This window comes from Sceloporus occidentalis, unplaced genomic scaffold, assembly GCF_023333645.1.
Source record: "Sceloporus occidentalis isolate IW3139 unplaced genomic scaffold, rSceOcc1.0.p SCAF_40, whole genome shotgun sequence".
Taxonomy (NCBI): domain Eukaryota; kingdom Metazoa; phylum Chordata; class Lepidosauria; order Squamata; family Phrynosomatidae; genus Sceloporus; species Sceloporus occidentalis.
The window spans coordinates 5,217,382-5,237,259 of record NW_028317020.1 but is presented as its reverse complement, the minus strand read 5'-3'; the positions used below and the strand labels follow the sequence as shown (position 1 = coordinate 5,237,259).

The window sequence follows — 19,878 nt, the reverse complement described above, 5'->3', positions numbered from 1 at the left end:
GCATTCAACAGTACCATTAATTATGTTCCTTATGCTGCATTTATTTACGAAAGCAGAGTTGGTGAAACAACACCATTAACTCAAACAAAAAACAAGAAAAGTGGTGCACAATGAGTGCGGATAGCAAGCGTGATATCTATTATGCTAGGTATGATTTCTTTTTTTCACCTAGTGTACATAATGGTTTCCCTTTTCTGTTAATTGGTTTCATCTGCATATTAAGATATTCAGTTAATTTAAAGAAAAAAATAAAACACAAAACCCCCAAATTATTGTGCAGTCGTTGTTACCTGAAATCAATGGCGCCACTCTTATCCTTGTCCAGAAAATCTATTAGGTTTTGTACTTCATCCTCCGCCATGGAAATTCCATTACTCTAGAAGGTTAAAGCACAGCAAATGTGTTTTAAGAAGATAAAGTAAGATGCCCGACTCCTCTGATTTAATATGCACGTTAGATGAGTGGCCAGCAGGGTGTGGTGGGCCATGAGCAGAGCTGGAACCTAGCCACACTCATGTCCTCATGATCACCCTATCAGACATGTGGAAGAGTGAGCTGTTAACTTGACATAACTGTCAAAACTATTAAAGGACACACAATTCAGACACGCAAACAAAGTTGAAAAATAAGAGAACTATAAAATAAATAAGAGAAAAGTAAACAGAAGCACTGTTGCTGTGAGAGCAGTCAGAGTACACAAATACTTGGATAACTTGCCATTAGCTTGTGCTGAAACTCCTCATGGGTCATAGAAATGGTCGTATTATCTTCTGTTACACCAATCCATTCAGCCAGCTGAAGGTTATTTTCTGCAATGTATTTTCTGACTTTGCTAATTGGATCTGCCTGAAAGGAACACGTGAATGGTTCAAACAATAAACATTATCAAAATTTCAACTTTTCCAATTGGATTATGTGGTTGCATTCCTGCCATTAAAGTGAACTCCAGTGACCTCTGGTGGTTATACTGAGCGCAGCATATTTAGAACAAGTATGATGCAAATTAGAACAAAGTATCTTTCACGCTTCCTACATGCTACATTTCCAATTCGCTAAACTTATGTAAGGGTGTTTACAGTAACCAATATGTATATATTAATCACCCAACTTATGCTTGAGATCAGAGGTAAGCCTTGGGTCACCTGTCGGTACCCTTATTGCTAGGCATAGCAGGCGCGCCCCTTCTGTTCCCACCTCTTCCTGTTTAATCTCCTCCCATTCCATACTAGTCCCTTCCCATCAATGCCCTCTGTCAAAAGCAAACATTTTATGTTGATTGATTGCATGCAGGAACAAGATTGTCCACCTGGTCCGATTTAGAAATAATGCTAAAGAATAACTAGCTGTATATCTTCAATATATACTGTTATGTAACAAATTAATTAACCCATCAAATCCCACGTGATATGGCAGACCAAACATAGCCTTACAATTTAAATAAAATGAATCTAATAAAATGAATAAAAACATAAAATAAAAGGCTACAATATGTTCAGAGATCTGAGATGGGGCACTCACACTAAAAGTGGCCAAACACTCACTACAAACACTTTACTCTCTGCATGTTTTCTACACATGTCAGTCTCCAAACACACACACTCAGTCTAACGCTATGCCCTAACACATGTTCTTACACCATGCTCTGCCACTCAAACAATACCCTAGCACACTATTTGTGGACACTCCAACCGGTCTAATCTTCCCCCTTTCTCCCCATCTCTTACCTTTCCCCCTTTTTTTTTGCCTTCTTAAGCCCTGTGGTGGAAGCACAAGGTCTGGTTCCTTAGACATCTGCTTCAGTGCACCCTTGTGCTGACCATGAGATATAACCTCATATGATGGCCAACAGCATCCAGCACTGAAAAAAAGTTCTGAAGGAACAGACCCCATACTCCCTTAATTTTGGGCCAGTTAGAGGAAGATCTGTGACCTCTCAACCAGCCCTGCTCTTCAGACAGCTGGCTCCCCATGCTTAAGAAATTCAGTACAGGAAATTGGTCAATGTTGGCCATGCCACAGGGTGCCACCAATCTCAGCTTGCACTTGCAAACAATGCCACAGGGATACTTGTGCTAATTTTCAGACAGTCCTTGTACATGGCACAGTGGTCATTGCTGGAGTTAGTTTTTATTTACAGAATAATAAGTTGTGGTGTCTTACAAACTACTTGTGTCTTACCTTTGTTTTACTTCTTTTGAAGTCTTCACTACTTCCTCCATGTTTGACTGACAAATTTGGCATTGTTGTTCTCACAGAGTTACACAAATCATCAAATTCTTTATTAATTATAATATCCTGAAAACATAGATATTGAATAAATTATGTTCTCATCATATATTTTATTTATGTACAGACTTTAGTAAAATACTTTTGCATTGAAAGAATAGTATTGTACATAGACTAAGTCCACTTCAGTGTGAAAATCTAAGCCCCTATCTTTGTCTAAAGGATACTTAGAGACACTCCAGCCATCATACGTACATTGATGGAAATGCCCAGTGGGCCACTGCATGACATTGGGGCTGGCCAACTAAATGTGTGGCCACAGCTGTAGCCGTAAAAGAGATCTATACCGATTGAGGCACAGATCTCGATTGGGAACAGGGAGGTAAGGTGATTCACACACACAAAAATATCAGGGCATGCTGGGGGATGATTTTGTTGCAATATAGGGTGATGATAGAGGATGGAAATGAGGAGGTGGGGAGGAATATGATTATGATGATGGTGAGAGGTATAAATATGGTGGTTGGGAGGACATGATTTATATGAATTATGATGTGGGTGGTTGTAATGATGGTCAGAGGCAGGTCTACACTTAACACATGACACACACATACATTCCCACACACACAGCCACTGTAACACCATACACTTGCATATACATACAGACATACAGCCATTCCAACACCATACATTAAAAATGAAGAGTTTTAGGATAATTATTAAAAAGATGTTTCCATGTGGTCCTCATCTGACCACAATGCGGGGTTTGTACATGTCGCTCGGTTGAATAAAAAGATCCAAATAAAACTCATTCACTTATTTATAAAACTGATTTTTTTTTTTTCTTTAGCCCATGAAAATTTGTAAAATATACAATGTAGAGTTCGTACTGAAAGGTCTGCAGACCCTGCTTTATATGAATCTTTAATGTGAGAACTTCAAAATATGTACTTTTGTTTCAAGACTTACTGAGAAATCCAAACATTCTATGGCGGACTCCGAGTTTGCCTGGACCGATTTTAGAATAGCAAAGCAGCCTTCACTTTTCATGGGATTTCTAGACATCTGTAACATTCATAAAAGCATCTTCCCTTATTATGTATTCTGTACACTTTTGTTATGCATGCTCCATCACAAAATATTACCGGTATTTCTATTTTTCAGGAAAAATTACAATTCAATATCCAAGAAGGGCAACAACTAAAAATTAAGATTTGCTATTTGTCTGTTTAATAAAAAAAACACACTAGTTTCAGATAACAACAAACTCCAGAATTGGTCATGCTTTAACATATGTGAAATATACCTAATAGTGAATTCATACAAAAAAAAAAAGAAAAAAAGAAAGGTAGGGCAGGAACAAGATAAAAAGGTGGACCTCCCCCTTCCTCCCCAGTACAATTAAAAAGACGTACTTAAAAATATGAATGCAAAAGAACACATTTTTTGGGGTGGGGAAAAATGTGCCACCATTGCGAATGACAAGAAAAAAGAAATTCCCAGGTAAGAATTCACAATTTCCTTGCCATTCCAGGTGGCAGCAAGAGGGGAATCCTTTGAAGACAGGGGGTCTAGCTTGGGGAAAGTTTGCACACTCTTCCAGGTAGCTGTCCCAGGGAACCCACTTAAGGGCTATGGGGAAACAAAGGTGAGCCGGGGTAACATGGAAGTCTCCCCAAGGACCTTTGAAGAGGGAGAAGGTAAAATGGTCCCCCAAATCCCATCTTGCACCTAGTAATGTGAACGGAAGTAAAGGATAATAGGACCCCAAGGGTCCTGGAAATTAGCAAAAGTGCCATAGAAACAAAAAAGGGATTTGCAGGAAAAACACTGGGAGGAAGGGGAAGGCTCACCTTTTTATCTTGTTTCTGCCCTACCTGATAGGCCAAGCCATCTCTCCTGGTGCCACCTGGAATGGCAAGGAAAGCAGCATTTTTCTGTTGGCAGTGTTTGGTCTCTGTGTTTGGTCTTTCTTTAGTAGAGAATGCTAAATAATCTAACTTGTTGTGCCATGGAAGGGGACCCGCCTTAAATGGGAGCACCCTTCTCTATTGAAACATGTTAACAAAGCTCTAAACCTCAGCTAACCTCATTATATGTCAAATGAAAATAAACCATGCATAGGAGTTTAATGCTTATCAGCTTAATATCACATAGATCTTGAGCAAGGTGACTTTGTAAATGGTTTTAGTCTATGTTTACTTTCGAAGTACCCCACGGAAAGTGGAATAAGTGCCTCTGATGTATGCACATGTCCAGTCTATCAGTAGTCTGGCCAGCGATACATTAGATACGATGACAGGACACTGACCTTTAGGACTTTCAAAACCTTGTTTTCTTTAAGGCACAATGCGAAACGTACAGCTCCTTGCAGGGATATGCGATTGTTGCTTTAAAAAAAATATAGCAAGATATAGAAGAAGGTAAAGTAAAATATATCTTTAGACTTAAACGTTAACACAAATTCTAAAAAATCTTATCAATATTGTAGGCTAAAAGAAGAGAACGAAAAGACTCCGAAACTGGTTGTTGCACTATTTTTCAGGTATAATAAACGTTGTTTGCTTTATTATGCAAGTGCCTTTTACTCTAATAGACTGCTAGCAGAACGTACATATGTTTTTAGGATCTAGGTATTTACCTGATATTTAGTTCTTCCAACACATTGTTAACCTTCAGAGCCTCTCCTAGGGCAGCGGCTCCATCATTGCCAAATCCATTATATGAAAGATCTAGCACTCTGATGAAGATATTGGCCTAAAAATAACAACACAAAGTAAAATGAGTTAATGTTGAAGCCTATCTTGCCATATCTTTTGAGGAGACGGACTGATCCTTGTCCTAATGTGAGCAGGTTTTTGCATTATATAAGGTCCAGTCAGTTGGTTTGCTTAGTCTAGCTAAGTTGGTTACAATGGCGCATAGAATGTAAGTTCTATAGGGCAGAGACCTAACCCTTCCGGCGTATATACAATACATTTTTGCGCTAATTACACCTGTTATTGTACAATATTATGCCAGAAGCTTGGAATAGCCAACATGGTCATTATGCTGCGTGTTGAAGCTCAATGTACACAGCTACAGGAATGCTCCCTGCCTGCCAGCTCCAGTGCCCACTCTCATTAACTGGGAGCACTAAACCTGTAGCTTTTCTAACGTTTTAAAGAATGCATATGAACGTTTTTTCGAGTGGCTTTAGAATGCATTCTTTGTTGGTGAGGCTGCCAGGGACATTGAAGTGTCCTTTTAATTTCTTAAATGCTACAGTTACTGTTTACACTTTACCAAATGAAACCTATGTTTCAGTAACAGTAGTGTAACATATGGTATAGTACTCCATTGAAAACCTATGTTACTAGTAAATATTTATATGTTAACCATTTTTCCTATCCCATACGCTTACCCCTATGCCCTTTGCTAAGGCCACAGCTCCCTTTCCACGAAAATTGTTCCAGTTTAGATTGAGCTCCAATATTCCTGTGTTTTCAGAAATTGCCGTACCGAGAATTTCACCTATATTAAGGAGATTTAAACAAAAGAAAATATTTAGGAATGTTCTCTCTTCAAATATAAATTTAATTTAGCAGAAATATGAAGTTTGTTTTATTAAAATCTGTGGGATTTAAGCAGGGTAAATTTGATTAAAATCAAACTCATTCAAATCATTATTAACATCTAATGATTTCTTTAATCATCAAATTAAATCAAAATATTTAAATAAATGACAAAAAAGAAGCATAAAATAATTCTTGCCCAAACAATGGCTTTGCTATCCTTAATAGGATAAAATAACTTTTAACCTCTTCATAGCTATTTTAAAGCAAGCTATGCCATCTGTTATAATTGCAAATAACCAAAGTGACATCACATTATTAGTCTTGGGGGCATTTATGATTCCCTTTTTATAAATAAACAACAAATAAACCTCCCGATTTAACTGACCAATGCCCCTTTGGACGTACTATTAAGTCTGAAAAAAGTGATAATAATGATAATAGGATGCAACAGTACATTCTTCCATGCATTGGCATCGAGTGAGATCTCAATGCCAATGCATGGGAGATCAGGCAGTATGGAGATGGCTCTGCTGTCTTGCAACAGATATTATTTATCCCCTACGCTTGCTGTTGACACTTTTAGAACCGTTAAATATACCTGATCCATCTCCAAACATGTTATGGCTGAGGTCCACTGATTCCAGCTTTTGATTGTTCATGAAGGCATCAGAAATGTAAGGAGCTGCTTGGTCGTTAAACTCATTTCCGGACAGGCCGATTTTTCTCAGTGTTGTATTTTCAACAAGCATAAGTGACAAGGCTTTGGCACCTTTCAGTCCAAGTTTGTTACCTGAAAGGTAGATCTCTGTACAAAAAATCAATAATCAGATTGTTACTAGGGCCGGCCCGATAATGGAGCCGAGTGGGGCAACCGCTCCAGGCGGCACTTTTGAAGGGGCGGCAAGCCCTTTTTTATTTTTAAAGCCGAGAAGAGAGATAGAGAGGGCGAGTGGTTTAGTTGGGCTTAGTTGTCAGTACCCGCTCGGTGCCCCTCTCTCTCTCCTCTGTGAGCCCTCTAGCTCGGTCTCGGTGCTGGCTTGTAATGTTGAGCGCCGGAAGATGAAGTCATTTCCGACGCTCAGCATTACAAGCCGGCACCGAGACCGAGCAGGGAGACTCGCCGCAGGACTGCTGAAAGGTAAGTACGGGGGGGGGGGGCAGGGAGAGGAAGGGTAGATAATAGGGGGGGCGGCATTTTAAACTGTGCCCCAGGCGGCATTTTGTCTTGGGCTGGCCCTTATTGTTACAACACACTGTCTATAGCAAAACAGAAAACACAAAAAAAAGTAAATGCTCAAGGATTGAGGTTCAATGAGCGGACTATTAACAAGGAGAAAAAAATACATACATGGGTCTACATCAATCATCTATTTTAATAGATAGCATGACAAACACTATATTTTACAAAGCACCTCAATGATATCACAATATGGAAATGTTGGTTAACTTTATTTGAAATAGCTATAAACTACTTTGAAGAATATATATTTCTTTATATCTGACCTATTATTTCTCATGCATTGGAATCCCATTCTTAGTTTGCAGGGATTTACCTGTGAAATATCATAGTGGCCTTTGTAACGTGCAAAGATCAGTATATTTGTCAAGGAACCAGTGTCTACTGCAAATATTACAGCATTTCCTACATATTTAGGAAGGAAAGTCAGAATTACCTGATATGTAGCAATTTTCCTTCAGCATGTCGGCTAAGGCTGCAGCTCCATCTCCTTCCAGCCAATTGTCACTGAGGTCCAAGCGCACAATTGAAGTATTGGTCACCAGAGAAAGAGCCAGGGCTTTAACAGCCTGAAGAAAAAAGTCAAGTCCCCATTATGCAAAGTTCACGTTAAGTCAGCTGCCAATAAAAGATGAACTATTGCCTAAGAAAACAACATATTGTTTTCCCAGGAAAGAATGCAAAACTTGTTCAAACTGTCCTGGTCTCCCAGTGGAAGAATTTTGGCCAGACGCCCAGCACTCAAAGGGTTAAAGTGGCCCTGACATCCACAACGTATCCACTGCAGGTATGTGTGACACATTATATACACATTGTGCTAGCAGACAGTACACATGGGTCCAGGGAGGTTATGCTACACTTAGCTCAGAGATCTTCTTCCAGGGGAACTTCTTCTCCACTCAATAGTCTCCCTGATTTTTGGGCTTCAGGGGATTTGAAATGTCCAGCACCTGTACCTGATGCAGGTTCATGGGAATCCCAAACTGGATCCTGTAGACATTAAGTATTTTGCAAAGTCTGACCTGAACTTTCACTGGGCAGAGGAATGAAGCATTGGCCCACCCTGCTCTCCAAATGCTCCACCCAAGGGACCCATATACACAATTTCCATACCATTCATGCATAAAAATGTCCCTGGGGCTGTACAGCATCACTACCCCCTATAGTGCATTCTTACCTGCAAGCCCAATCCATGGTGTCTCATTACAAGATCAGAATCTTGCATGTGAAGTAAGAAATAAGAAACCGGTACCACACCCAGATACTGACAGGCTGACAAATATCTAGCTTTTCCAGTGGGATCATATGATTCCTTGACTTCTAGAATGGAAGAATTCACAGATATGTTAGGTTAATGCTACAGCTACATCTGTAGAGTAAAAACCTCAAAGAATTATAACAAAGGGCAGCTTTCGAATCACATGCATATGGCCAGGGCCATCCATAGCATAGTTGCCTGCAGAGCCGGCCTTAGGCGTTGTGGCGCCCTGTGCGGACTACTCCTCTGGCGCCCTCCTCACTGCCCCTTCAAACTACCCCCCCATGCCCCTCAAACTACCCCTCCCCTCTGCCCCTTCAAACTACCCCCCCTGTCCATTCAAACTACACCCCCCCTGTCCCTTCAAACTACACCCCCCCTGCCCCTTCAAACTACACCCCCCCCTCTGCCCCTTCAAACTACACCCCCCCCTCTGCCCCTTCAAACTACACCCTTCAAACTACACCCCCCCACACTTACCTTGTTGCCGGAGTCCTGCGGTGAGAGCGGGAGGCATCCGTCTTCTCTCTCTGCCGCGGTGCCGGCATTTCATGTTGAGAGCCGGAATAGTCCGGCGCTCAACATGAGATGCCGGCACAGCGACGGAGTCACGGAGAGTAAGGGGCGCCGAGCGGTTGCCGAGAACTTCACGAGCAACCGCTCGGCGCCCCTGACCGGGACTTAGATTTAAGCATCATTTTTTTTTTAAACTTTATTTAACATGAATGATGTTAAATAAAGTTTTAAAAAAAACACAAAAAAAAACAAAACGATGCTTTAATCTAAGTCCCAGTCAGGCGCCCCTGCAACCATGGCGCCCTGTGCGGTCGCACAGGTCGCACACCCCTAAGGCCGGCCCTGGTTGCCTGTGTAGGGGGTAAGATATTGAAGGCACCTCCACTTAGTATCTTAATGTCAGCAAGAAACTGCCTGCAGATCTAAACACAGTCTCAGCACATTGTTTGGGGGACACATACTAAGAGGAGAACAAATGGCAAAAACTCTACGCTATGCAGCCTTTCACAATTATCCATGTACTTAGTAAAGCTACTGCCTTGACTTGTGCAGAAGAAGATATCACACTCTCCTAGGGCTGTGAAGCAGAGCTGGACCAGAGATAGAAATTACACCTGGCATGTTCAGGCCACACTAAGTATGTACATTTGCCCAGTTTTCCTGATGGCCAGTTTGGGCCTGCTGTCAAGAATAATAAATAGGAGAGACTGGCCTCCTCAGCTCCTCCTTTTACATTATGGAAGCAGACCCTTCTACTTTAAATGGACAGCAAAATGACAGTATTGTTTGATAAGGATCACTTCTGTACATACTGTTTGATTATGATATGTAAACGACCTGGTCTGCACTGCAAAAAATGACCATCAAAATAAGAAATAAAAAACATTTTGAATATATACATATTTACTTGGAATATGTATACAAATCTGTCAATGAAACTAGACAACTTACACTTCAATATAATGTTTAACAAGACTTATAATCTTATTTTAATTAGTGCTGGACTTTTAGCATCTATATTCTTGATATTCTTTTTTTGCAGTGAAGGTTCAAGTGTCACTGCTTGCGACAATAGTGAAGGATTCCTTATGTGAGTAAAGGCAGCAAATAATGAAAGAAGAAACATGGTAATATATCACCAACCTTCTATTTCTAAGTCGGTGTCCCAATCCTCTTCGTTTTCTTTAGGTTTGGCACACTGTTCTTCCGTGCCTTTCTCATAAGCCTCCGATTCAGCTTGATCTTGGACCCCGCTTGATTTGGCACCCACATTTTCATCATCATCTTCTGACTTTATTCTGGATGTTTTCTGCACTGTCTGTACAGAAGACCACGGACACCGATGAGACAATCTTAATCGAAGTAAAGCCGTCTAGCAGTTTTTATAATAAAAGGGATATTTATTGGGATATTAAAAGACTGTACCTGGTTTACATTACAATTTGTGATAAAAAACCCCCCAAAAACTAGGATTTGTGACAAGAATGATACATACTCCTACTTTTGTTAATGCAGATTTCCATCAAGCAATATGGCATTATTATTAATAAAACGCTATCATCTACAGGACAAACCGTATTTGCTCGATTATAAGACGACCCCTCAAATTTTGGATCTTATTGGGGGGAAAAATGCCTGAATAAAAGACTACCCTAATGGGAAAAGAATCTAATCCACTGTTTTTGCCATATCTGGTGTAGAGTGTGTTTTTTCTTGCTCACCAGTCAGTGGCTCAGATAGGAATAGCACATCTATTGGAACAACATGTCCCATGATTCTCAGTCACGGTTAAGACACCCTGGGAATCATGGAAAATGTAGTTCACTAAGATGTGCCCCTAATTGAACCAGCTATGCAAATCATTCCTACCTAACAGTCTGTGCTCCTCTTCACAAATTGTGAATAATTATAAGATTAGGTCGATTTTTCAGAAGTTTTTTTGTCTTATAATTGAGCAAATAGGGTAATAAGTACTGCATCATGTAACGACTGGGACTAAAGACAAGGAGGGCCTGCTCAAAAGAAGAACTTTGATGCAAAGTGGCATATGAAGTGCAATCACCATAGCAACCAGAGTATTGTTCATGGTGGTTGCTCAACTTCCATGTATATTTCCTCTTTTTTTCTCACTGATGTGGTTTCACATTTCCCCCTCGGTGAATGATACAACACATTGTTCCGAATAATGACAATGGCTTCCAGTGTTGTATTTGAGAACATTACAAATGCTAATCTAATGTTTATTTACTGCAACAGTAAAAGATCCAAAAGTAAAAAGGGTGATAGCAACCGCTTTGTATTCAGAAATAAAATACTAAATATATATTAAAACATCTGACTGTGCTTCTAGTGTCCTGCTTGTGTTCCTACCATCTTGTCTGTCTGCCTGCTTGGCAATGATCTGAAATATACACTTCCCAATCTGCATCCTCTGAAGCTCTTATCAAACCACAGCCATCAACCACATCACTTGCTTTAGGAAGCATTAGCAATACTTTGCACTACTGTAGATTGTGAAGATAGGTCTTCATTTCTTTAATTTCCTAAATCACTAATAATGTTGCCCTGTCATTCCCAAAACAGAGGTTGCCATAAAAAGCATGTCATAAAGAAATCCGAGAATTACATTTTCAAAGGGTACGTCTGATAAAATGGGGTGAAGCAATCCTTGGAGCCCCAGCAGGACTCTACCCAATCCAAAAACATCATGGTTAAAAGATCCTGTAGTTGGATCAAGACGTTGCTATGTGGTGGAATTATGGGGCTCTATGAAGGACCAAACCCAAATTACAGTGCTGTATACAGAAACATGGGCTAGCAATGACGAAAAACTGGTTTTATCTCATTTTGTTTCAAGACACTTTCTTTACTTGCAGACATAGAAACTGCCATTGTTGTCAGTCGTGATATTTTGGGTAGCTTTCTCTGCACAATCACCAGACTGAGCTGATTCTCTGTGGCATTACTAATGAGGTCCAGCCCTTTACTGACTTTCATTAGTCAGAGTGTCTGGTTGGTTGAATCAATCAATAAGCCAGTGTATTGTTCACCACAGAGAGAATTATTAAGAGTTAGGGTGTTTAGTAGTTTGGGATAGCATAACACAGCTAGAACACATTGGAAAAATATGCATCTACCTAAAAACATTATATAATGTGAAAACAATACATATAAAAACCAGCACAATATTTCAATAACTTTTTTTGAATGTGATAATAGTCATAAAAATGGTGGTAGCTGCCCTTCGAGAAACTTGCTGCGGTAGACCACTCCTAGTACAATGTTAAACTATGATATGTAAAATGGTTCATCTCACTCTCAGCTCAATTACAAACTCACCATTTAGCAAATAAACCCTAACTCAAGAGTTAAAAATTGGCCCATAGGAGCCATGGAAACCCTTGAGAACACTCTGATCACTATTCTTAACCTTTAATAAAATTACTTACTTTGCTGTCAACACTTCCACGACTCAGATTTGCCAGTGGTCTGCTAGGTGGTCTGCTTGGGATCCCCCCTAAGCTGATTTGGCTTGTTTCCTCCTCCTCTGCATCCTTGGCTTCTTCTACTGAGGGAAGGACTGAGCTGATGTCCTTAGAAAACCTCTTGCTTAACACCATCTTAATAATATCTCTGAAACGGTTGTGCAAATCAGTTCTGTGTTTAGAGAATATGTTCCCAGAACTTAAGAGTTAAAAAAAAAAAAAAATCCCAATCCATTTAATGGCCGAAAACTGGAAAGCATAATGTTTTCCGCACTGACAGTTACATCGGCATTGCAACCCTCTGCTAGATCAGTGTTAAACGTGCAAGCAACTGAATTTGCAGGGTCAGGTATGTGAGTGACATTTCTACTAGCCAATGAAATGCTCACAAGCTCCATTCAACCAATCACACAACACAGGCATGGCTATGGAAACAAAATCAAATGCATTTTTGTTTGTTGTACTGGTGCCATGGAGATAGTGACTGTAAAACAGGGATTCTCAAAGGTGTTAAGCAAAAGTGCCCTATTGGGATCACTGTTACAAATGTATCAATACATTTTTTAAAATATGTAAAATATTTATGTAAAAAAGTGTTATTTCTCAATTTAAAATACTGTAGTTTGGGGTAGCCGTATTAGTCCAGTGTATAAGAATGCAAAAAAACAGAATGTTGCAGAATCTTGTAATACCTTTTTTATTGGACTAACAGTATTTAAAATAATAGACGAGCTTTCGGGAGTCCTCCCTTTATCAAGTCAAAAGCATTTCACTTTTGACTTGATAAAGGGAGGACTCCCGAAAGCTCGTCTATTATTTTAAATACTGTTAGTCCAATAAAAAAGGTATTACAAGATTCTGCAACATTCTGTTTTTTTGCATTCAATTTAAAATAAGAGCTTAAAAAAGGTTTGTTGTGGATTTGTCATTTTCATACCTTTGACATTTTTGTAAAATGTATACAAATTGCAACTTTAGAATAATATCCGTGTTAGTTTTTTTTTTTATATATATAAACGCACAGTAACCAAATATCCAGAATACAAATTCATTTCGAAAGAGGACCTGTTCTCCTATTCACTTTGACAAATCTTAAGATCACATTTTGGGTTTCTGTTTTATTTTATTAAGATTCCCTCTTCCTGACTCACTGATACAATTAGTGGACCAATAATACTGGTATAAAAGTAAAATGGTTAGTATTGTGGACATGCTTGGTATGTCTATCTTTTCCTCTTCCCCATCCTTTTCATTTGTACTGTTCTTTTTAATAATATTTATTAATTTATAAATGCAGTGTGGCATAATGGGGAAACAGGGCATAACAAACAGTACATGACCATTACAGAAACAAAAGGGACCTACAGCTCAAATGTATATGAGCAATGACCACATAAATGAATAGTGTATGTTTAAGGGGGGGGGGTCCATGAAATTACTATTTCCTTAATTTATAATTCAGAGAGGTAACAAAAGACAAAATAGTTTTTACACCAATGTTTAATAAAACATTTTAAAAGAATTCAATGAATATTTTAATTTTATTGCACTACAAACATCAAATAGAATAAAACCTGTTCAAAGATGTACTTTTAAATAAAATATGTACCTATGCCAAAAGGTGCAGATGTACGTGATTCTGTTTTAAGTCTTGATCTGTCTACTCGATATCTTGATAGACTGCGGCAGTTAAATGGAAGCTATGAGCCTCCCAGGTACAAAATGAGGAAATCGAAGCAAAGAGTCAGGACACTACATTGTTGGTGCAATAGTTGCACCACTTTTAACAGTTTCCACCACAATTGTATTCTCTATAAGTTACGGCTTCCATCCGCAGGCTGGTTCAAACATTCAGAATCGATGTCTCACAGTACGACAGCCTGAAAAACTCTTCACGTTCCTTTATATAAGCATAGGACACACAGACTTGTTTAATAAAACAGTATAAAATTCATCCAAAGCCAGTTTACTATACAATCTGTGATGCTTAGAAAGTGATAGATGGTTTCTTCATGGCTTAAATCGTTGAATGCTTTTACTTGGTGCAGTATAAGTCAAGTATGAAAAATATCTAAGGTATTAGTTTCTTCTTAACTTGGTCTAGTATGTTTGAATAATATTTCATCTTTGTTAACAGTGTCTTAACTCCATGAAGGTCACCTGTACAAAAAAAAAAATATATATTTAGTTTTTTCTGCTATATTTTCCTATATAACAGTGTTGAAAATGTCTTGCACATTGTATCCCAGACTAGACACACAGGCAGCAAAACTCGGCAACAATCCAGGGCAATGTCATATTGTGCCCCTTTATTGAGAGCATTAAAATAACATTTGCCAAAACACTTTAATGCCTTCGTATAAATGGATTAATACGCAAGCTACATGATGGTGATTGGCTTCCCCAATTCTTTTCAATTTCCAAGTTTCTGTATTTTAGTCCCCACTACTTAACATGTTATTTAGTGAGACTTGTGAATTCCGTGTTTATAGTATTGAACGGAACATGTATGCACAGATTTTCCCCAAACATAATACCTTGCTGAAATGCATTGCTGATATCTTCTATTAATCTTTCACATTTGTCTGTGAAAATAAAGGTAAGGGAAAAAAAGTTACACAATTATGTTTATTCATAACCAAAAAAACAAATAGAAAAGTTTGAAAGGTACTTGGGACAACTATAATCAGATTATTTATTGTAAGCAAACTGACTATATGATCATAGTGCATTATTTTTTATTTTTTTTTTAAACTGTGGTCCTGCTGTTTTTTTCTGTATAAAATGTATACAGTATATTTATATGAAAAAGTGTGTTTTAAAAATTGTCGTTCTATGACAAGTCACAACTGATGTAAAAAATAAATGAAACTGAAACACAACAAATGTTACACTTTGGATACAAATTTAAATAAAATTACGATTAAAATCACACACACCTTGTAAACAACGGGAGTAGATTTACAAAGAATAAAAAACATGGTAACCCATCCGATATTTTAGGAAATTATCCTGTGGCAAATCTGTTCCATTAGATAATGCTCTCTTCTGCCTGTTGATGATTTACCGATAAATCAAGCCCATTATACTGTAAATTGAATTTTATTATGTCCAGGATTTTGGCTTTTGGACAATACACAAATGAAAAGTAATGTGTGTGTGTAATATATATATATACACACACTTGTTTGGGTTCTAAATTCAGTAGTGTTCTTTTTATATACAATGAAAGAATAAAACAAGTGATACCTTGCATGGTGTGCCCAACATCTTCAATTTCTCTACTAGTGTTAACTTCATTAAGATGCTCACTGATTTCCAATATTTCATTTAGAAATTCAGGGCCCATTCCACTATCAGCACCTTCCTTAATTGTAATGCCCTGGATACTGAGCTTTAAAGAGGAAAAGAAATCGATAAAGGATTAATAAGCTTATTATTAAACAAAAGGACTAAAAAGTATTTTCAAGTCACCTTTTATAAACATTTTGCTAAAATCCCCACTACAAGTAAAACATATTTCTTATAATTTAACCACTTGTTATGGATTCTTATAGTTAAAAGTTATAGTTAGTCAGACAAAGCATAGGCAGTATTTTAAACAGTTGCGCTACCACCTCCTTTAAAACAAATCGAAGGAAATCTGCACTCTTGGGATGGCAATTTGAAAGCACTGTGATGAATGTTATTTTTCCTACAGGTGGTACTAACCAACCACTAACATAGCCCATGTCTGTCAGAGGTTTTATGGCTACAAACTCTTTTTTTTTTTTTTTAGATAAGAGTTTTGCTCAATTCAAAACAATACAAACTAAAATGTATTGCTACATAATAAAATAACTTGATGTTAGGCAGCCCTGTCGAAACACAGTTTTTATTTTCTGTATAGTGTGAAACTCCACAAATATTATATAGGATACTTGCAATAGATCTAAAAACACTTACCAGATATATTCCTCTTTCTAGCGGAGACAGAAGAGTTTTATAAGCTTTATTGACGAAAGAAGAGTGTTTCTCCGAAATATCTTGTTCAATCTAAAGGGCATAAAAGAGGTGGCGACATTAAGCACAATTCCATTTACCAGGCTTACTACACACTGGTATATTCAACTGTGTCCTTCACTGGTCTCATCCAAGGCAACAGCTTGTAATATGCTCAAAGACGGAAGAATGACTAACCTCAAAGCCCACGCTAACCAAACCCCATTAGTTATAATTCAACAAATTAAAAAGCATATTCTGAAATATTGGAGTATTAAAACTAAAGCCAATTTTGCCAGTCTTGTAAAACAGATTACACTGTTGATGATCAATCTTGAAGTATGAAAATTTAAGGAGGGGGGCAAGAAAAGAAAAAGGTTTGTAGTGGTTTTTAATAACTCACTACTTGCCTATGCTCACGAGAAGAAATAGACATGGCGAGAATAAACAAAACAATCAGTGTCGTTCTAATAGATAACTACTTGCCTGAGACTTTTGACTAAAGTAATCTGGATGAAGAAAACGTTGGAGATTCCGGTATTTTTTCTGCAGTTCTTGAATATCGAGATCAAACGATGTTTCACTAGAAAAAGAAAGCACACAAAAGGGATTAATGCGGGATTCAAATGGCCACCTTAATCCAATTTATTGCTTGGCCATGTAAAAATTATAATCTTGCTTGGAGAAAGGAATTCAGTGTATTGGAACGGACTACACAGAGTTGGTAATTATCCAAAATAATAATGATTCTTAGTATGTTTAGGCATATAGAATATGTGTGTTTAACCCTTAATTAGCATTAGCATTAAACCGGTGGCGAAATACATCAGCCGAAAAGGGCATTATCGCCAAAATAATTGTCCACAGCGGCCCTGCTGCTTACCTGTGCGTTGGTAGCACAGTGTGCGAGCAGCGTCTCTTGTACCGACCAGGAAAAGCAGAAACCCAGCAGAACGACGTGAATGTGCGCCACATGAGTCTGCTCTGTTCCTTCTACCCAGGAGGAGAGAGGGAAGCAGCAGGGACATTACGTAAGTCTGAGAGACCTGCAGTTACGGTAAGGGGGTGGGGGATAGTGTATGAGCAAGTATGTGTGATTAAGGGAATGAATACAAGTATGAGTATATGAATGAGTGAATGAACGTGTGTGATGATTCAAGAATCATCATTTTTACAACCTTGACAAATACCTTCACTTGGTTGCACTGGTTTGTATTGTGATCTAGAGGCATGATATAGGGTAGTTTTTAAAGAACCATTAAACGCAGAATTCTGTCTTGAATAATACTTTCACAGTCAACCTTATGCAGCGATTATATATATGTATACACACACACACACATATATATATATATATATATAACCAGGACTATGTTTTGTTTTGTTTTTTTAAATGTACTTTTTGAAAGCTGTATGTATATTCAGGAATATCCAGTCAACATGCATGGGTGTATTCATTAAAGGGAGAGTTGTGGTGTACATTGCATAACTCAGTAAACTGGAGAAAGCTCACCGATTAAACTATAGATTATACAGGGCCAACCAAGCTTTTTCTGCGACAGAAGCTCACTGGGTTTGGACCCACGTCTCCTGATAACTTTCCCTTTAGTAAACCCCATAGTGTGATTTGTGCTAATTACACAAACAATAACACCCCAATGTGTTTGCTCTGCCTTGCTGCACACAAGCACGAGGTGTAAAACAATACGTTTACCAGTCGAGCACTTGGAAATAATCCTTCCTTTCATCGGGGGGCTGCAGTGAATTGCAGGAGGGACAGAAAAAGTCAGCATGGCTCACAACAGACTGACAGCTCCAGCACAACCTGCTTTGAGGAGACGCACAAAACGTCCTAGTGTGATAGTAACTACAGGTGCTTTTCGGCTGCAACTTGCTCTGTGGTGAAATGTTCCCATAACTGCTGACAGATGCCCGGGAACGCGCATAATGAGGAATGCTGTTTCCTATCACCCGTGCGGTCACATTCCTCCAGCTTCGGGTAAGCGTGTCGGTGCTCCGCCTCCCTACCAACCGCCTGTAACAAAACTTCAGCGCTTGACTTCTCATCGGCTCCATAACTGACAGGAGAGCGGTAAATAGTCAGGACCCGGAAGTACAGATGATTCGTCCGGGACACTGTTTCCTGTAACCTCAGTGAACTGCAATAAACTCCATGAACGCTTCAGACAAGGTGCCAGATCGCTGCACAACAATCACGGCTCCGAATCCACATTCGAGACTTCTCCCGCAAAGCTCCACCAGCTATCGGATGAGATGTGAAAGGTCACTTCCGCTCCGTGACGTCGCGCGCGCTGGTTGGTCGTCGCTGCTTGACTGTGTATGGCGCCAAAGGAAAGTTGCTCGTCGTCTTGTGTTATTGTCGGCAGTACCGCGCAAGGTGAGCCCCGTACTGTGACAGCAAGGGCCACAGTGTAACGCCATTTATGGACACTGACGTGCGAAGCGTGACACGTTTTACCTTCTGGGTTATGGTCTCCTGCCCCTTTTTCACGTTACTTCCTGCTCGCACTGGTACGCATAGAAGTTATCTATGCCGCATGTAGGGTTTATTATAGACGTATGTATAGTATAATACAGTGTAGCGATGGGGTTATGATAAGGATGATCACGTGTCCTCATAGATCAAAAGGGGTCCCAAGCCACCTATAAACTTCTAATGCTTACAGTTTCCCGAAGCATATCAACCGGCTTAATGCATACATTACAGTGGGTTGCAAACACTTGGAGGGGCGTTTCGGTGAGACCCTTCTATTCGTTTTATTATTCATCTGCCCAATATATATGTCTTATACTCCAGCCCGTGGAAGCAAAATACTTCCTATTAAGGGTGGGGGATATAAATTACCTGCTATACTGTGTACCTGTTTAGTAACCTCATCACAGCAGTCGTGGGATAGCGTATAGGACACAATTACATCGTATACTCATACTGAGCCGGTGCTGGTTTACCGAGCATCTATTTCACTATATACTGTTAGTAAACATTATTAATAATATTTTTGCTGCGGGGGATGCTTCTTGTTTTGAAGTTCATCTTGGTGAATGTTTACAATCGCAACAACACCTCTAGCGTTACATGTGTAAAACAAATACAAAGGAATAAACATCAACAGTAATCGAGAGATAGGCATTTTACGGGATCATAGACCTGTAACCTGACCTTGCCTTGTTTAAGTTGGTAGTTTATCAATGGCTGGCATCTGGATATCCCTATAATAAGATAGACTTAGGTAACTGAGTGAGTAACGCAGTATGTCATCGTATTGTTTTCAAACGGAGGAGTTTAGTAAATTAATGGCAACACGCCAGATTACCTTTAAAGTAAAATACACTGTTGAATATAATTGATAATCAGTGTCACGCCCTAGAGGTATTTTTACCGGAATTTTGCCCTTACGTCTTTGTGCCAATTTTACTGGCATTATACCACAATTAGCCCTTAAGACTTATAAACGTTCGGTTGTAAGTATATACCATATATTGTTGCAAATGTTAGGTAATCTAATGAATACCAAACGTATGACCAGTGACACTGTTCTTTACGTTAGCATGGATACCATGTTTAAGTTTTGCAATGAGCATAAACAAAAGTCAGGG

At 38.9% G+C, this 19,878-nt stretch overlaps 2 protein-coding genes across 2 annotated transcripts; both read right to left on the bottom strand.

The window, feature by feature from the left end:
* Nucleotides 1-286: 286 nt before the first annotated feature.
* On the bottom strand, nucleotides 287-12,414 carry LOC149290247 (uncharacterized). The gene is made up of 12 exons (XM_089489463.1): nucleotides 12,244-12,414; nucleotides 9,938-10,166; nucleotides 8,198-8,340; nucleotides 7,457-7,589; nucleotides 6,382-6,588; nucleotides 5,630-5,739; nucleotides 4,868-4,983; nucleotides 4,538-4,616; nucleotides 3,196-3,291; nucleotides 2,179-2,295; nucleotides 718-846; nucleotides 287-376 (listed from the first exon to the last, which is right to left on the bottom strand). The coding sequence occupies exons 1-12, from the start codon at nucleotides 12,412-12,414 to the stop codon at nucleotides 287-289; spliced, it is 1,620 nt and encodes a 539-aa protein (XP_089345589.1).
* A 1,936-nt stretch (nucleotides 12,415-14,350) lies between these two features.
* Nucleotides 14,351-18,327, bottom strand: LOC149290246 (iron-sulfur cluster co-chaperone protein HscB-like). Its single transcript, XM_089489461.1, has 6 exons — nucleotides 17,975-18,327; nucleotides 16,747-16,843; nucleotides 16,225-16,314; nucleotides 15,529-15,673; nucleotides 14,817-14,864; nucleotides 14,351-14,439 (listed from the first exon to the last, which is right to left on the bottom strand). The coding sequence occupies exons 1-6, from the start codon at nucleotides 18,325-18,327 to the stop codon at nucleotides 14,351-14,353; spliced, it is 822 nt and encodes a 273-aa protein (XP_089345587.1).
* Nucleotides 18,328-19,878: the final 1,551 nt, after the last annotated feature.

What these genes read in the sequence shown, in the direction of transcription:
- LOC149290247 (XM_089489463.1), bottom strand. Translation starts at nt 12,414, where the DNA reads ATGGTGTTAAGCAAGAGGTTTTCTAAGGACATCAGCTCAGTCCTTCCC. An exon ending in TTGGAAGAACTAAATATCAG is followed by an intron (nt 4,617 to 4,867) that starts GTAAATACCTAG and finishes TTTTTTTTAAAG; the next exon opens with CAACAATCGCATATCCCTGC. An exon ending in AGTTTCAGCACAAGCTAATG is followed by an intron (nt 377 to 717) that starts GCAAGTTATCCA and finishes TTAACCTTCTAG; the next exon opens with AGTAATGGAATTTCCATGGC.
- LOC149290246 (XM_089489461.1), bottom strand. Translation starts at nt 18,327, where the DNA reads ATGAGAAGTCAAGCGCTGAAGTTTTGTTACAGGCGGTTGGTAGGGAGG. An exon ending in TATTTCCAAGTGCTCGACTG is followed by an intron (nt 16,844 to 17,974) that starts GTAAACGTATTG and finishes TTCTTTTTCTAG; the next exon opens with TGAAACATCGTTTGATCTCG. An exon ending in ACTTTAGTCAAAAGTCTCAG is followed by an intron (nt 16,315 to 16,746) that starts GCAAGTAGTTAT and finishes TATGCCCTTTAG; the next exon opens with ATTGAACAAGATATTTCGGA.